This window comes from Anopheles merus, chromosome 3L (assembly GCF_017562075.2).
Source record: "Anopheles merus strain MAF chromosome 3L, AmerM5.1, whole genome shotgun sequence".
In the NCBI taxonomy this organism is placed as follows: Eukaryota; Metazoa; Arthropoda; class Insecta; order Diptera; family Culicidae; genus Anopheles; species Anopheles merus.
Window position 1 is genome coordinate 12,676,595 of NC_054085.1, and position 18,234 is coordinate 12,694,828.

The 18,234-nt window shown below is 47.5% G+C and overlaps 1 protein-coding gene across 1 annotated transcript in view; it reads left to right on the forward strand.

Moving 5' to 3' along the window:
* Positions 1–231: 231 nt before the first annotated feature.
* LOC121598278 (calmodulin) overlaps positions 232–18,234 on the forward strand; it is a 32,304-nt gene continuing 14,301 nt past the window's right edge. Inside the window, exons 1-3 of the mRNA XM_041924886.1 lie at positions 232–366; positions 733–1,514; positions 11,014–11,188. Coding sequence (XP_041780820.1) covers positions 1,512–1,514; positions 11,014–11,188 — 178 coding nt within the window. The 5' untranslated portion in view covers positions 232–366; positions 733–1,511. The remainder of the gene's footprint in view (positions 367–732; positions 1,515–11,013; positions 11,189–18,234) is intronic.

The following is an 18,234-nucleotide window of genomic DNA, read 5'->3' on the forward strand; positions in this document are numbered from 1 at the left end:
AAGGGTCGCAGGATCATGTGAGGATGTGGAGGGGGGTAGAAGCAACCGCGTATTGCCATGGTAGCAAATCGTTCGTTTCTCACATGCACACACCTTCAAAGCGCGATGATTTTTTTCCCACAGACACACACACACACACATATACAGTGACCTGCACCTTGATCGCTCGAATATATTTCCGGCCCCTGTCTCGGTGCTTAAGATCTGTGCTGCTGAGGTGAGCGACCAGTCCGAGAGCAGTTGAATCCGAGTCGTCGTGGAAAACGGTTCTGAGTGTTGCGAGCACAAAAGCCAAACCCCTTTCTGACCATCAAGGTGACAGCGAAGTTTCGCAAACATCAACAACACACCGTGTGGCTTGGTCGTGTGAGTGTTGTTTCTGTAGATAACAAGTCCGCGATCCTGTGATAATGTTGCGATCTGTTTGCCGCTGCTGTTGGTGCTGTGGAACATTTTGATGGAAATTTTTTAGGGGAAAATTTGCGCAAAGTTTTTAAGTAATTTTGATCATATTTTTTCTTGAAAATTCTTGTTTTTCGTATTTATATAAAAGAATTAATGAGACAACATCTTGGAAAATTATGCATTTCTAAAGAATTGTCATGAAAACACGCACATCAACACCAGCGGCAAACAAATGAAAAATTAGAAAAAAATAATAATAAAAAATGTGTGTTAATATAGTTTTCTCATAATTCCCTTTTCCATCTAATTTACTCCAAAAACTTCTAGTTATTATCAACTAGGTGATCGTTCGAGGAAAAATCTTCCCCCCTTTACTACGCGAAAATCACCCGCACGCGCGTCTGTGTGTGTTGCGTAGCTTTTTCCCGGTCGGTGGCATTTGTGGTGCGGTGTTTTTTGTAACCCCGTAAAGTGTATCCCTGTGTGTGTGTTAGTGCATATACAGTGCGTGCGAAAATTGCATCAGTGTGTGTGTGTGCGTAACGCGTCGCCAGCGCAAAAGTAAGATCCGTCGTTCGTGGTAAGAGAGTGAGAGAGAAAGAGAAGAAAAAACATCGCAAGCGAAGAAACGAACCCATCGGCATCGATACGCAAACACCGCATCACGGTGCACTGAGCGAGAGAGCGAGCGCGAAAGAACGAGAGCGAACAGTTCTCGTTGCGTGTGCGCGCACCTCCTACCCCGTATCTGTGTGTTCGCGAGAAGGCGAGAGAGAGAGCGCAGCTGAGCGGCCGCATTAAGGGCAGAGAGCGTGCGAGAGCGATAACGTGCGCGCGCGCCTGTGTGTGTGTGTGTCCCGCAGTTCGACAGTGAAGCAGCACCGGACCGTCAGTTCACTCTGAGCAGGCAGCGGAAGCAGCAGCAGCAGCAGTAAATCGTAAGCCGCAGTAGTTAGCAGTTGTCGCCCGAGAGTGTTCGCAGAGCCCAGCAGAGCGTCACCCGAGAAAGCAGCAGCAGCAGCAGCAGTAGCCAGTGTGCAAAAAGCAGCGAAACCACACACTACCACTCCACCACTCCAAGCACCAAACACTCTTAGCAGCAAAAGATGGTAACTATTGAACAGGCACAGTGTGCGGAAGCCATTAACCCCCCTGTTTTTGGGCCGTTTTGCAGCGCGCAATCACTTCTTCCCTTTTTCAATTTCGATTTTTTTTTTGTTCGTTCTGTTCCGGTTGAATGGCCACCTCGTGTATTTTGTGTGGTGTGCCCCGTTTGCCAGCAGCCGCGGCGGGGGCCATTGAAAGGCGAGGCTTTTTCGCACGGTGTATTGTTTCACGTTCATCGGAATATCTTATCAGTGCGTGTCTCCGTTGTCGTCGTCGTCGTCGTCTTCGTCCACCTGGCGTGCGTGCGTGCGTGTATGTGCAGAAATGTAGTGATATTATACGGTTCTCTTGTCTTCTCTCATACCCGCAATGGCGGCGGCGTCCGGTCGGTCCACCGTTGGCAATCGAATCCGCCTCACAATATACATGCCGGATGTGTGGTGCGAATGGAGGAATTTTTTTTATTGCTCGCGAACAAGCAAATGGCGCTAAGTGATTGTCAAGCTGAAGGGAGGTGAGAAGGGGAAGAAGGACAGGAGGCAGTGAACATTCACCTAGCACAGCGGGGGGATTGCGCCTACTGTGTGCTACCGCTACCACCCCTGGATGATGAGATGAGATAGTGTGCAGTGTGTGCGTGCGTGCGCGCGTGTGTTTGTGAGCTGATCAAAGTGTGCATGAAAACGTACTAAGGAGTTGGCTTCAAGTTTGCAAAAGATTGGTGGCCGCCGACTCCCTGAATTTGCCTCTTCAAGAGGGACTATAGGAGAAACAGAGAGAGAGAGAGAGAGAGAGAGAGAGAGAGAGAGAGAAAGAAATATGGAAAAGGTTCTTCTATCACTCGGAAAACAGGGGGAAATAAAGATGACCTGCCTCGGAGCATTAGAAACAATAGAAGGTCTCCCCAATCATTGGACTCTTTGACCATTAAGTGAAAAATGGGAAAGGTGAAATTGTTAGTAGAGGTAGCAGGGTGAAGCCCCCCCTCCCCAGTAAGCCCAAAAGATGGCTCGCGACCGAACCTCCTGGAAATGGAATCCGGGTCGGCCATATCTCTCTGTACCCGTGCAGTGTATATGTGTCTGTATGTGTGCCCTGTGCCTGTGTATGTGGCAATGCTGTGTGCTGCGCTACCGTGTAGTGTGGTGACGTTTACCCTCCTCTCCCCTTTTACAATCACACACACACACACACATGCTCACCGGTTGCTGTATAGGGTTGAAGATGTAGGGGACTAAAAGATTGTCATCACACACACACACAGCCATGCTACGGGGTTGTGGGGGATCTAGATAGGTAAAGGGAGGGGGGGGGGTAGAGTTAAGAAGCAAAAACTCTGTCACCAAAGAGTGTGTGAATCACAGTTTGCACGCCTCCCTCCCCTTTCTTCCCTGTCTGCAGCCATTCCCTTTTTTATGTGTGCGAATTTCTAACCTCACTTTTTGTGTCGATGTGTGCACAATTCCACTCACAAAATCATCCCCCGTTTGTGCGTGTGTGTGTGTGTGTGCTTCTGAGTCAAACGAACGCGCTCTCGCTCCCTTCCATTCTCCCCACTCCTCTCTCTCTTTCTCTCTCACCGTCATGTTGGGTTTATACTGCTTGGTTCGGTGGTTCTTGTTAATTATAACCTCCAAAATGTGTGATTCGCGCAGGAACGGGAGTGTGTGTGTACCGAGGGCGGCGGCAGCACATTCGGATTGAGGGAAGAATTGATTTTTATTGTTCTTTCCGTTGTAGGCGGATGGTGAATCGGAAGAGAAGTCTTCCCACATTCCTGTAGTGTTACTTTTTCAGCGTTTGCGGCAACGGGGAAAATACATGTTTTTTTTTCTGGTGGACTGATTGTAAAAAGTATCTAATGAGGGGAAGAGAGAGAGAGAGAGAGGCAAATGGCTTTGTAAAACGATGAAGTTCTCTGCTTCACTGGGGCCGTTTTTTTTCCTCGTTGCTTCTCACGAACACCACGTCGTCGTCCCTTCAAACATCTCTCGTTCTCTCTCTCCCTTGGTGCGCGCCCCCCCCATATGTGTGTGTGTGTGTGCGCACACCAACTTTGAAAGGTTTCTTCTCTCCGGGGCGCACACACAACACCGCCTAACATTGATCCCGTTGCGACATTGAAGTGCTGCTGCTACTGCGAGAAAACACGCAACTTGTGTAAAACACGAGAGCGAGAGAGCGATACAGAGAGAGAGAGAGAGAACGTTCCCGGCGGAGTGCGAGAAGGATTCGCGCGCGCGGCAAATTGCCCTCCCTCGCTCAGCGAAACCGAGTTTTACCGCATTGCGGGTTTTTTCTCAGCGGGTCTCCCCTATTTTCCCAACATGCGCCGCGCTCTCATCATCTTCATCGTTCCGTTGTGCCCTGTGGTGTGGTGTCTCTCGAGGTCCATGTGTCGGCTGAGGCTGGTAGAGGGGTGCCGTGCTGGTTGGCGGCGAGCAGCGAACGAGGAACGATTGTGATCCGGCCTCTGAGCCGCGCGTTTGCTCAATTGATCATCATCTTGTTGATTAAAATGGAAAAAGGAAAATAGCAGCAGTAGCAACCGCATGCCTTGGAAGAGGAAGGAAGGGTGGGAACGGGTTTCTTCTTTTTATTTGTAAAACCGTTGCGAAAATGTTACTCATTCCGCACACACACACACACATACCCGTTGCGGTGCAGTTTTGCTTCCGGGAACTGCTTCTTTATCGCCGGTCGTCGCCGTCTTGGAGTTTTGGCAAATAGTTTTCCGTGCTGGCGGGGGGATTGAGGGTGGTGCAAAAGTGGGTTAAATTTCCTGTCCCGTTTTAGTATTGTATTGAAAGCACATCAGCACACGCCCGCCGCCCATACAATAAGCGCAGGAATGTCCAGAAATGGGAAGAGATGAGCTCTAATGCCTACTTTGATACTGTTAGCCGCTGATTTTGCTCTTGTGTGTGTGTGTGTGTTAGATTCTTCGCCGAAGTAAAGGGGTGAACAAACACACACACTCTCTCTCTCCCGTTTCTCTTTCCCGATTGCACCAGCAAATTGAGAGCGAGAGAGGGTGCAAAAACAGGCCCGCACAGACACACACACACACAGTGACAGTCACAGACTCACCCCTTAATGCTTCTCAACCCCCGGAATGGTTGTGCACACCACATTCCCGCGCACAAACACAGCCGCGCGCGCGCTCGCGGGACCGTTTATGGCCGTTGGAATTAAATTTTTGAACCCTTGTGGTGTTCTTCCCCTGTGTTTGTGTGTGGGAAAGAGAGCTAAAAGGAGAATTTTACCTTAGAAAGGGGTTGTTTTTTTTGTTAGTTTATCCTTGCAAGTACAAAAACTGGATTTGTGTAAATCATCTCCTTTTTGTGGAAGAGGGAAGAGGGGTTGACACCTTTGTGGTGGTGTGTGTATGTCTTGTTGTGCATCTGGAGTTCGTCGTACTGATAAAAAAGGGGTGATGTCGCTGGCGGGGGTGTGTGTTATCAGCCACTCCTGATAAGCGGGCCAGGTATGCAATTAGATCTGGCGGGTGGTGGAGGGGTGTTACAGGATGGCTTTTATCATCATCCCCGTTTGGTGAACAATGGAAAAGCGCACCTTCCCTTATTTATGGTACCCCCCCCCCCCCCCCTAAATTGTAGGCTTCCCCTGTGTCACAATTGCGTGCGTGTGTGTGTGTGTGTTATGCAATGGGATTTTATAATTTGTGTTGTTCAATACAAAAAAAAAAAAAACAGAAACACCTTATTTTTGTATTGTCATGTCACACCTGCTCAACTCCAACTGCGCCTGTCTCGATGTGTGTTACCTTGCAAAGAAGCCTTTTTGAAATTTCATTCCTCCACAAAGGTATGTCCTTTTACAGTAAGGTTCCCCTTCGGCGCACGGGTGGGGTTGCTCTGTAAATAAGATTACCATTATGCCATATTTCCTATTGGGAGACGATGGGCGATGGGAATACATGAGCTTTGGGACACCTTGTTCGTTACTGGTTGTGTCTCCCTACCCATTCGTTTTGTTGCGCCTGTTTTGGGTTCCAACTGGAATGACGACGATACGCTGGGGAGCCCTACACATCCACTTTGTATGGCTCTACCTGTGTGACAATTAACAGAATCGGGGTTTTGTACCGTTTGGCTTTGAAAGTCCACATCGCCCATCGTCGTCCAGCCTACTTCTACTTGTCCCAACAGGCTACACACGTTCCGCTCTTCGAAGCTTCGAGCGAAGCGAATTAACCAGCCTTCAAAATCCAATTAGAATCCCAAACGCCAAAGAGTTTCTGTGCCTGCGTGCGCTTCCAGCGCGTGTGGCTAGTATCCCACGGGGTAGAAAGGGAGGCTCCCTGCTCACCACCTCCCTCTCAACCACTTTCACTTTGATTGGCTTGGTCTCTGATTGGGTCGAGCTTTTCTCACCTCGTCTCCTTCGTTCCCATTAGATTCCCACTTTTTGGACACGATTTGAATCTAGTGCCCGAAAAATGATGTAGCAGAGCAGAGAGAGAGAGAGAGAGAGAGAGAGAGAGAGGTGACGATGCAACTAATGAACTTGCCTCCTGCCCCAAATGGTGATGATGAGCGACCGTTGGTCCTCTTTATGGATAATTTGATAGGATATGGGTTATCTGTGGATTGTGCTGACACGTCCTCAGCGCAAAATGTTAGGCCCACCCAGATGGTTTTGCACGTAGAACAGTCCCCAGCCACTCTCTTGTTGGTATCTTGTCGTCGGTTCATATCCTTCCATGGGATAATTTGTTTCCTGTCTGCGCACACTACGGGACGTACCCACATTCGTACAAAGACCAGGATCGATATGCCCGGTGACCTAATTACGGGAAGCGGCGCTTTGTTTGCTGTCCACTTCTAGAGCCAGACAGGAGAGCAGCTTCTATGCCGCTAACTTTGAGCTGTAGAAAGCATTTGCTTGTAATGCTTCAAATTTCGACAAAAGTCGTGTACTAATCTTTGCAAAAGGTTGAAATCTTTTAAACAAAAAAAGACTAAATAAGTAGTTTACAGTACGCCTAAATGAATCCTTGGTTTGGGGATTTGCAATTAATTTATCTTGACATATTTTTCCTATTTTTGTAGAATCAATCCTCGAATAACTTGGAATATTCAATGAATAGTACAAACAGTGATGTCCCTCAGACATGTTACACTTTGCACGAATAATCTCACTCATTCGTCATCTCTAGGAATACACGTTTAGGAGGATAAGCAGCAATGACAAACGTATTCGTCATCCATATCTACAAGGCGTGAATTAAAGAACCAACTACCAAATCAATGACTAAACCTGCATGAGGAAATTCCCTCTCTTACTCCAAAGGAAGCTAGCAAAAAACCCATATGCTTCAAGCTGAAATAGGAAGACCGGCTCACAGGCACGCTCTGATATCATTGCGCCTAACACAAACGCCGCGAATCATCAAAAGAAGGTACCCGCTGCGCACACAGTGCTGCTGTTGGTAGAAATTGCAAATCAAAGCACTGAAAATGCGCGGTGGTACACGCTCGCCGCACAACGATTTGACTTGGGGGATATTTACCTTTCCGCAAACGTGGCGCAGCCACAGTGCAGCAGCGCCGCACTCCAATCTGCAGGCGACGGTGACGACGATCTCACGGGCATGCAAGAAACACACACCCCGGTGACCCGGAGCGCCCACACGAGCGCGCGGGGGTCGACCACTATACTCGTCGATTGTGTGTCAATTTGCCCAGCGCGGGCGTTTCGGCACGGTGATATGGATGGTGGTTCCCGTTGCGGCAAAACTTTTACCGGGGTCTGTGTGTTGCCTCCTTCTCGGGGCAGCTTCCTCTCCTCCTGCCCAGACCGAGGGGGAGAGAGAGAGTTGCACAGATGCGTTTTTGTTGTTCGTGGGGAATGTGTGTGCGTGTGTTTTTGTTGCAGCTCATGCCAGTGAAACACCACCAGCGCGCGGAATCCCGTGATATATGCGATGTGGCGCACTATAGTGGCAACAAAACAGGCAGCAGCAACGCACCATCATCGTTCCCTTGTGTGTGCGGCCTCCGACGATGTGTTGGAATGTTATTTTTGGGACACCTTCTGTGTGTACCACCCTTCCCTGCCCGTACGAGTGCGCCCTTTCCCTCTCTTGGTGTGGTATAACGGGTACCGACGGGTTTTCTCTTCCTCCGTGGGCCGTGCGACTGGCCGCGCTCAGCGTTTAGTGTGTGCGGCGGGGGGGTTTTTTCGGTGTCCGTGTTTTGGGAAATGTATTTTCGATTTTCACCGGCTCGGCACACCGGTGTGTTTTAGGTCTCTCTCTCTCCTTAGTTCTGTTTCTCTAGTTCTGGGTGTGTGTGTGATATCTCGCCACCAAAACCATGCTTAAGGGCGGACGGAGGAGGAGAAGACTCTGTTGCACCGGTTCTTCGCTGACTCAGGCTGCAGGTTTTTCTTTTTGTGTTTCTTCTGTACGCGCTTTTGATGTTGCGGTTTGGTGCGGGGCCACCTTTCCATGACCATTGGACCACTCCTAAGCCATCAGTAGCTCCTCAAGAGAGTGTGAGAGAGAAAGAGCGACCAGTCCAGAGAGTGCATGTGGTGTGGGCTGTGTGTGTATTTCTTGGCACCCGCACTGCATATGGTGGTGGTGATGTGTTGTTTTGGTTTTCCATTCCGTGTCCAGTGCATGGATTGTGTTCTTGTCCAAATTGCAATTTTCCCCACATCTGGCACAGCACAAAAGAGAGCCAGCGAGAGGGGGATGATGGAGGAGCAAGGGGGTTTGAACACACCAAAATTGAAATGCAATTGGAGCAACACACTCGGTTCGATATTTCGGCCTCAGTTTCGACCGTGTGCAACAAATATTCTTATTTCGGCCTGCAAAGCGAGAAAAGATTGCTACCAGAGGTCAAGAACGAAGATGTCAAAATATAACACATCAGACACACACACACACACTGCTCACATGGCATGATGTTGGCGGTTGAGAGGGTTCCGTGCTTTGGAATTGTGTGTTTTGGCTGCTAATAATGAGGGAGGCGCGCAACAATTGCCCATTATGTTTTGACAATCAGTGTCAAGCAGCCAAGTTGATTGGGAAGTCTGCAACAACTAGGCATGTCCCGAGGGGGGAAACACGTGAGTGTGGCGCCTCCGGGTCGGGGTCAGCCTGTTGCAATGACGTACACTCACCTGTGTAATTGTTTATGGAATTAGTACGTTTGTGTCAGTTTCAGTTTGCTTTATTTCACACCCTGAATCTGACACGAGCTGTACAGCTGTGAAGCTGAAGCTCTGATATCATCTAACATCAGCAATTCCTGAAGTGTGCTTGTTCAACGGAGCAAGAAGAATTCTGCAACATGAGCTCTCTCTGCCGTCCGGTCATGCCTAGCATCCTCCTCAAGGCAAGGGCGACCTCCACCAATACCGGGTGTATAAAATTGTCACCTTATTAAGATGGTTTGCTTGCCTTGCCGCTGGTTGGTTGCTTATGTGACTTCATGTACAGCAGAGAGAGACAGAGACAGAGAGGAGATCACAAATTGTAAAATGATGACGAGATCATCTCTATGCGGGCTTCCGAACGGCCTATGCTCCGGTGTTGTCTACCCAACGCGCATCTGTAGTAGTGGTGTAGTAGTACCAGCACACACTATCTGTTTTTTTACAACACACTGTCTGCTGACCGGTTTTGTTGCCGGTGTTGTTGCCCCGTGTCTCTACACACATGCGGCCGGTTAGACTGTGCGTGTGTGGAATACACCGTGTTAAGAGAGAGAGCGAGCGAGCGTGTGTGTTGGCTGGTTGGTGTGGGTTAAATCGGTCAATCGCCAACAGCCGGCGACGGCAACAGTCCAATTTTGGGGGAGGTGTGGTGGTGTTTCGGGGGGGACCATCAAGAAGATGATCTTCAGGAGGTGTATGAAGCGTAAACGCTATGCGATGCTTACGGTTCGATTGTTTTATGTATTTTATTACAATTTTGCTATGATATGGTCTTGTAACATGTACCAGTTGTCTAGTAAATGATTCCAAACACGATCATGTGTTGGGTCGGGCGAGGTAGCTACTGTGGACACAGTCCCTCATAGCTTGTCAGGCACACGTGTCCAATAAGTGGCATCGTCGTCATCGTCGTCGCTGGGTCAGGAGAGAGTGAAGGAGTGGCAAGAGACGACACTTTCCAACATTGATTCGCGCGAAGGTATACGCCATGCATATAAATAATGTTTAATGATTCTCGAATAACTTGTCGCACTTCGCGAGGTATAACGGGTAACGCGGTGAACGCGCGGGCCACGTTGGTCGTTGGCATTTTGCATCTCTCGCTCCACCATGTCTTCCACCATCGCAGATTCGCTAGGAGTCTTTTTCCTTCTCCTACATTTAGAGAGAAGAGCGATGGTGTTGTTCTAAATTGATCAGCATGTTGAGCGTGCGTTGCATTATATGTGTGTGGAACGGCTCTAGTTTCTCTTTTGCAGCCTTCTGAAGCATCAGAAAACAGCGGCCAGATTGTGGGAAAGCAAACGAGATCCTACTCCAACACCCCCACCACCACCGCCACACTGTGTTATGTGTTGCTTGATTGATGACATCGTTTGTTTGGAGCTTGTTTGGAAGATGGCCGATTATTTTATGACTCCTCGGTGTGTAGTGGTGATGCGGCGACGCGGCACTGTGATTTCCCCCGCTTCGTTTGGTTTGGTTTTGTGTAAGCCGGCGGAAGATTTACGAAGCGGGAGAAAAATATCTAGAATTGACCTCCGGAACGCACAGCCATGGCGCAAAAATTAATCTTATTTCTCACAGCCTGGGGAGCGTGAGATACTGTGTGGCGTGTGTTTGTTGTATCACGATAATCGCATTTTCCTTGGCCCTCTTTCCCCTTTTGGCAAATCCGGAAGTCACTCTTCGCGGGGCCAACCTTTTTTTGAGTTTGGGGTCGCTGTTTCGTGACCACAGGATGATTTGTCGTGTTCGGAAAGATTACCACGTGCGCTTATGCGCCTTCAAAACATGTTGATGAATGGGAAGAGGGGGCGGGAAAAACTCCCAGCCAGCACTACCACCAAAAGCAGGATGTTATAAATTTGCCCCAATCAATCAATCTCCACAGGTAGAGAGAAGTTCACGGCAAGCCATGAAATCCATTACACCACGTGTGTGTGGTGCTCACTGTGGTGGAGGGAAACATGAAGATGGAGTTGTTGTGTTGATGCGAAAGTAAGATTGAGCGTGTTGTAATCATTCTGGCTCGTTTCCGGGTAAATTATGTCGGACGGCGCTGCAAGAAGCGGCGTGAAAATATTTAGATCCACAATGACATGAGGACGAGCGGCAGCAGCGCCCGCTGTAAGCCAGCCATTCAACCGGAGCAAAAACATTCCCGTACACAAATTAGTTCACCGTCTTAAATATTGTTTTATTACCCATTACACACACCACCGGCTTGTCAAAGTAATAGTGCGCAAACACTAACCACACCACCGCTCTGTTTTCATCTTTTTCTTCCCAAACTCCTCCCCACAGGCCGATCAACTTACGGAAGAACAGATCGCTGAATTCAAAGAAGCGTTCTCGCTGTTCGACAAGGACGGCGATGGCACAATCACCACCAAGGAATTAGGCACCGTGATGCGATCGCTAGGCCAGAACCCCACAGAAGCTGAATTGCAAGACATGATCAACGAAGTCGACGCGGACGGTAAGTAGTGTTGTAGGCGACGGTTGAGTTTTGAATGCTTTGCAATTTAATTGGGCGGGATACAGGGGGGACGAACATTCGTTAGAAAATTCCTCTTTCGGCGCGCGGCATCCGGCAACTTTTTAATGGATGATGGTGGCCGGAGTTGTTCCCATGTAGCGGTTGCATAGTGTAATGAATGGAGCAGATGAGATATCATGCTTCAGTTGATTCTTGATCAAGCATTCGTTTAATATCATCCCGTACACACTGGATCGTTTATTGGACGATGTCCACTAATCAGGTGACACGTCATATTCCGGTATCGGCTGTGAACAGCTGAACTTGAGTGTGTGAGCAAACGGCAACATATGGTTGGTTGATGATGGATGGGAGAAGTGGACGCTTTTTGTTGCCACTCTTGGCCTGCAACAGTTTGGTACTCGGTTTCATCGGTTTTTGGTTGAATCGTAGTTGATTGGAATTGAAAGCAGAATTAAATATAGGATGTTTTTATTTTAATATTATTGTATTGTTACAGGGTTTTCCAGGAGTTCTCGTAGCTGTGGAGCACTTTTTTGTCACTTTCTTGTTTGAAATGAACTTAATGTAATGGGAATTGCACTCTATACAATTGAACAAATCCAATAGGAATTTCCGAGGAGCCTGTCCAAAACGGTGCCAGAGTTCAATTTTCAACCTATGAAGTTCACTTCTTCTACGAAAGAGTTAAGGAAGTGTCCAACAACTATGAGAACCACTGGAAAACCCTGTAAATAGCATGTTGTATTGTTTGGTATGAAGCATATGAAATTGTTTTAAATTTTCATTTTAAATGTTTGTAGTCACTATTCGGGGACTAATATCGTTCAGTTGCAGAGCATCTCAAATCAGAAAGGCTTCTTCAAAGGTTGTACTCATTTGCTTCTTTGCAAAAGGGTTGTACACACGTAGCAGTGGCATTTTTCATGTGTTACCCCGCAATCAATATACTGTGAAGGTGATGGTGGCGCGGCATATCTCACGAGAGACGACCTCTCCTTTATTGGGAAACTTGTGATGATTGGTGTTTGGCGCGCTTCTGTAGCTCTGTACTCTCCACAGCGGCACGCGATCGGCGCATTAATCACCACCCTCCTCAGCAAAGGGGTTTTGCAATCAGATTCGAATTATTTTCCTGGACCCCACACAACCACCACCAGGCCGCAGGGGGGACCCCTCTTCTTCTGATGTTTGCACACACCTGTGTTGGTTGGTAGTGGTTCGCGGCCGGGTAGTAATGATGGTGATGACCATGGCGATGTTGTATTTGATTGTGACCTTCGATAAAAGCATGATGCCATTACAAGAAGAGCGATGATGGTGGTGGTGTATTTAGGAACCAAATTTTGGGCCACCCCGCGGCCAAAGGTCACATGTAAAGTTTCCGATTAAGGGTTGAATGGAAGTTGGTGGCCTCCCTCCCTAAATCGTTGTGTGGCTTTGAGCGGCCTTTATTTCCTTTTCCAATCTATCCAATGTTGTTTCAACATTGGGACTACCCGGTATGATGGTGGGAATTGCACAATTTCCAGAGCATTATTTGCTGCTTGCTGTTGGGGCTCCCATTAACTTCGTCACCTTGTCGTTAAAGGTTGGTACACTCAATCAGCCCGGTCCGACACTCTAACGCCACTTGTCACACGTCTTGTTTCAGTGTCCTTCTGTCTAATGGAAAACGTGTGAGAGAAAATGAGTTTCGGAAACTATATTGATCGTCGTCGGTCGAGCACGACAAGGACGAACTTGCTGCACCGGGAGGGCAATGGTTTAAGACGTGACGTGGCACTGAGCAACTATTTCCCAAGCAATACTGGCTTGGCCAGAGAGGGTCCAGTGCAGGAGGAAATGGGAAAACAAGGAAATCATAAAGTAACAGCGCGAGTGCGCGCGCGCTCCGGTCATTAATTGGATTTCTAGTGAAGGGATTGTGCTTCTTGTCGTCTGTCCTACACACACACAAATCTAGTATTAACCCTAGTCACTCTGCTGCGTTCATTCTGCGGGTTTGATGGCGAGGTGTGCACTATGAAATGATGATTACATACGAAACTGAAATATATGTAGCAGGAAATGAGATCATCTGTGTGTGAACACACACACACACACCGAATGACAAGAGCCTGGGAAAGCCCCCGGTTTTGTGTGCCACATGGGAACAGTCGGACGTGGCTATGTTCTTCCGAAGAAGAAGGATGTGAGACGGCGCCAGGTCGCCCGTGTATCCTGATTCTGAAATTATTCCGAAGGACTTCTCGCCGCCGCACACTGACCGACACTCCGTGACCATGGAAGAGAGGACGATGTGTGGGGTTAAATGGATTTGAATAAAAAGGTCAAAAATAGAACTTACCCACTTACGCCACCGTCGTCGGTCTGTAACTTTTCCCCGGAAAAAAGAGAGTATTTTGTTTGTGTGTGGGAAAATACATACGTAGGAAGTAGGAAGGAAAGGAAATCCTGGGAAAGAGGAAATAAGTTATTTTATCGTAATGAATTATTCATTAAAATTTATACCAAGCTTTCTGGGAGTGAGAGAAAAACTTAGCTTCCATTTAAATGTTTCTTGTCCCTAGGACCCTCCTCCATATGCATGACTGGGGAGGTGGAAAATAACGCTTTTTGGACGTTTTGGACGAATAAACTTACCGCTAAATGCAGCGATGGAAGGAAAACTTTTCCATACACTTCCGTATTGAATATTAAACGGGGGTAGAAAATAAAAGTTAAGTAATAAGCAGATTATTATATCCATCTGCTCCTTCCTCCAAGCTTCCTCCTCAAAACTCATTAAATTTTGAAACAATTCTGAATAGCAGCAAAACGTGTTTTTTATGTCTCGCTTTTGGTTTAAAAGTACCTTTTTGGTATGCTGCTGCTGTCGTTCACCAATTATCTTTTATCGCAAATTCAGCACGTGCTCGAGCGATAAGAGAGGGTCCGCTTTGGTGTGCGTGAATGCTACCTCTAAAATAATTATTCCTCGCTCGTAATCTTCTAATGAGAATATCATTATTAGTAGACCAGAAAGAAGATTATTTCGATCAGCGCTTGCCTCTCAACCCGATTGTGCTTTACGCGGTTCGAACCGGTGTTATTCGATCCGCAGTATCGAATATTGGCTCCCGTAATGAGTATTTTCCTTTCGGTGTCTGTGTCCCCTGCTACTGGTTGTCCTTTTCGGCTCAGCCATCCACTGCGGCGGTTTTTGGCGCAGCAAACACGATATCAATAATGATTATGTTTGAATCTCTGTTCGCGTTTCGTGTTACGTGCGCCGCGCGCGCGTTTGTATATTTTGTTGGCCTCATTATTATCAGTTACCGCCACGTTTCGAAACGGAACTGGAAATTAATTAACGGACAGAAAAGCCCGAAAATAATCAACATCATCATGATGTACGTGGCGGTGGGCTTCGTCACCCACACGTAGCAGCAGTGCTGAAATTGATTTATTTTGCGCTGTTCTGCCCTGTCGTGTGACTGAAACAAGCGGGAAAATGTTGCAAAAGCAGATGTAATTCAGTATACAATTTCTAATCCTGTTTTATCAATAGAGAGAGAATGCACGTGTGTGTTTAGGTGTTGTGTAAGAGCCCGCTGTACATTGTGTTGGCTAACTTTTATTGGAAGAACGTGGCCTCGCCTAGAGCACGATGTGCTAACCAACCGCACTGCCATAATTGAAATATGTGGGGGGCTATGCTAATGGAAAACGGGTAAAAGCCACCGCCCATTTGTTTACTGGCCTGCTGGTGTGCTGATGGGTGTGTGTGAAACCCTGAAGCAGCACCATGTGCTGGCACAACACCTTTTCGTGGTATGTGTTTGTGAGAGTTTGTTTTGTTTCAATTTGTGGCAAATTGACATCTTTTGGAGGTTTCCAACGAAAACGATCAAATGTACTCTGTCTTTGCATATTTATCCGATTTTTTGTTCGGCTTCTAGAACGTACCAAAAAGGCATTTTGTGTGCCACGAAACGCTGCGCTCGCTACAACAGTGAAGCGCAACAGTGTGCTATCGCCGTCACCCATCCTTCCGTACAGCGGGAAGCCAGGAAGGATGAAAAGGAAGGAAGAGGAGGAGTAGCAGGTAGTGAAGATATCGATCGTTTTCCAGCGGTAGAAAATCGGCTGGCTACTGTAGCATGACGGTAGCGCAGCAGACCCCAGCTAAATACCACCACCGCACCGCGAGCGTGTGTGTTGTGCGCAAGCCCATCCACTGTTAACAGCGCACACACAGACCCGGAGAGAGAGATCGAGATAGGGGAAAAGGCCGATAAAAGGTGCTCGCCTTTCCACTCTTCCAACAAGAGAGATAGAGAGGAAATTCCAGAAAGATATACCAACCTTTTCATCTGCTCTTCTCAAACCCCACTGGAAAGTGGTGTGCCCGAGGGCGCTGCGGAAAAAGCTTTCCCTCCGAAAAAACAAGAGCCCCAACTCTCACGCTCTCTCACGTTACACTAGTACATCGAAACTGAATAAAAGCCACACGACGACGAACCCCCTCGAAAGGTATTTCGTTGGATTTTTGGGGTTTGAAGTTTGTCGAGAGAGAAATAGAGAGCCAGATGGTTGATGGTTTTTCGGAGCGTTTCACAACCCCCAAAAGAAGCTGTTACTATGTTTCAAACTCGGTGTGTGTGTACGTGAGCTTTTCCAGGTCGACTCTCTCTCCCACTCTTTCGCAACTTGTAAGGCCCGCAACGCCGGCACCCAAAGCAAAGCTGGCAACAAGCCACAAAATTGTGTGAGAATGAGCTTTACACACTGCATACGGCAACGAGATAGAGATACACACCTGGAATTTCTCGAATACCTCTTGCCTCCTTCCAGAGCCATCCAGGCTCCCATGTTCTCTTACCTCTGACTCCTTTTTGCTGCAAGAAACGTTCTGCGCAATAACAAAGTGTAGCGCAGCACCAACTCCGTTGTACCTTTGCGCTACTGCATCAAAGCTGCTACTCTGTTGCACACTCCTCTTGGCTTATGGCAGCAGCAGTGGGGGAAAAAACAAACAGCCACAGAGAAGCACAAAGAACGGAGTAGCGAGTTGTCCGATGCTCTCGTCGTCGTCTACGGAAAAGGCTTTCGGTGGGTATGGTTGGACATACAGGAAATGACACGTCCGCTTGATTAATAAACGTGTCACGCGGGATGAGATGTTCGGGAGGAGCAGGATACGCGTGATCGGAAAAGAAGGAGAGTTTAGATGAAGATGACAGACACATATGTTGTGGTCTTCCCAGCTCTCTGATGGATTTAACACGCACAGCTGGTGGAGAAAATCTGCCTAATTCCTTAAAATACGAAAACAAAAATACGATTTAGGATGAAGAATTGGAAGTAGCTACACATATTACTACAAATAGAAGACAAATATGTTATCGAAATGTCGATGCATGATAAATATAGAATGACGGAATGTTACACAAATTCCTCCACAATGATTAGGCACAACCTAATATAATTCACTGCCGCTGACAGTATCTCTTGACGATGAGATGGAGTAGTCGGTAGTGGTGACGTCAGTCCAAAGCGTTTCTGTTTTTAGAGCGTCCATCATCATCTAATCCTGATGAGGGAGAGGTGTATGGTCTTATTCGCTGGCGTCAAATTCTTCCGCTCTGTGTTCCATTTTGTTGTTTTCCATTTCCCCCGTGGCATTCGTGACGACAATGTGGAAATTGCCAAGGATATCACTATGGAAAAATAGAAACGTCGTTGGGAATAGTGGCGACGACGACGACGACGATGATGGTGTATCGGTGCTGGTGGCGTCGTGTCTATCCATCTCCTACGTACTCTCTCTATCCTTCATCGTTATCGTCGCCGTTGTTTTCGTTGTTCCATTAAAATACTCCAAGGAATTGGAATGCTTTGGACTCGTTTTTTTATTTTCCTTTTTTTTAGGTCGATAAGAAGTGAAAAATGAAGCAAACGAATTGGGCTCCTCGTCTCCTACAGTCCTAAACCCCCCGGTAGCGAGGGCTTCTTTTCCAGCCAACGTCTTTCGCTTCGGTTCCTATTTTCCCACCCAATTCTGGTTGGTTAAATATAGCGCATCCCCTGCTTTTATGGCAAACAGAAGAAAAAATAGAAAGAAATGGGAAAGCTTTCAAAGAGTTGTCATTGCGGCCCAAATTTCGTGTCAACACACTGTGTGTGTGTTTTTTTTTGGAATCGTACCAAATTTTCAATCACGGAAGGGATGAACGACCCGGACGAAGGAGAGAAAGAGCGTCTTTTTTTCTGTATGTTTGTGAGTGTGTGTCTAGTGTAATGAGTAGCTTTTTAGAAGGAGCACAGACACAGCGCGCTGTTGGAGTATAGGTTCCTGGATTTGGCTCCAATTTTCCCGAACGAACCAGCGCCGCCTTATCGAAATGTTGCCATGAAAAATGGCTGCTATTGATTTTCCGGTTCTCTTGCACTTCAGCACTTTCTAGGAGTTTCCCGAAGCGGCACCACCATATCTCCTTAGCCTTCTTTTGCTGGTTGGTTTGGTGGTGTGTACGTGCGTGGATTGGTGTCTAGCCTCTTGAACACAAAGCTTTCCTTTTCACTCCAGCGCTCTTCCTCTTCGCTTATCCCCTCTTAATGATGGTGGTTTGTGTTGTTGTTTTCTTTTTGCCGGAATTGTGTTTTCGGGGTGTTTTTCCGTTGGTGTGCCGTTGGTGGTGTCCAATTTTCGAAAGCCGATTTATTTTTTGCCCTCTTGTTTGTGCTGTTTCGATCGAAGAAAGTCTGCAAGTCGTCGGTTTTCGGGAGTAAGGTGGGCACCGAAAATGGCTTCTCAACAACCCCCACCGTGTGCAGTTGCCAATTTGTAAACAAACATGCGAAACACAAGATGCAAGAGAAAATCCGCTTTTCGCCGTGTGTTGGCGGATCAAAGCAATATAGATACACGAGAAAGCTCACTCTCCACAACCACCAGCAATGGGGATTAGTGTTTCGTGATGGAAAAAGATGTCAGAGTTGTTTCCGCTCTGTCTCCTGTTGTCTTTGTACGTCAATTT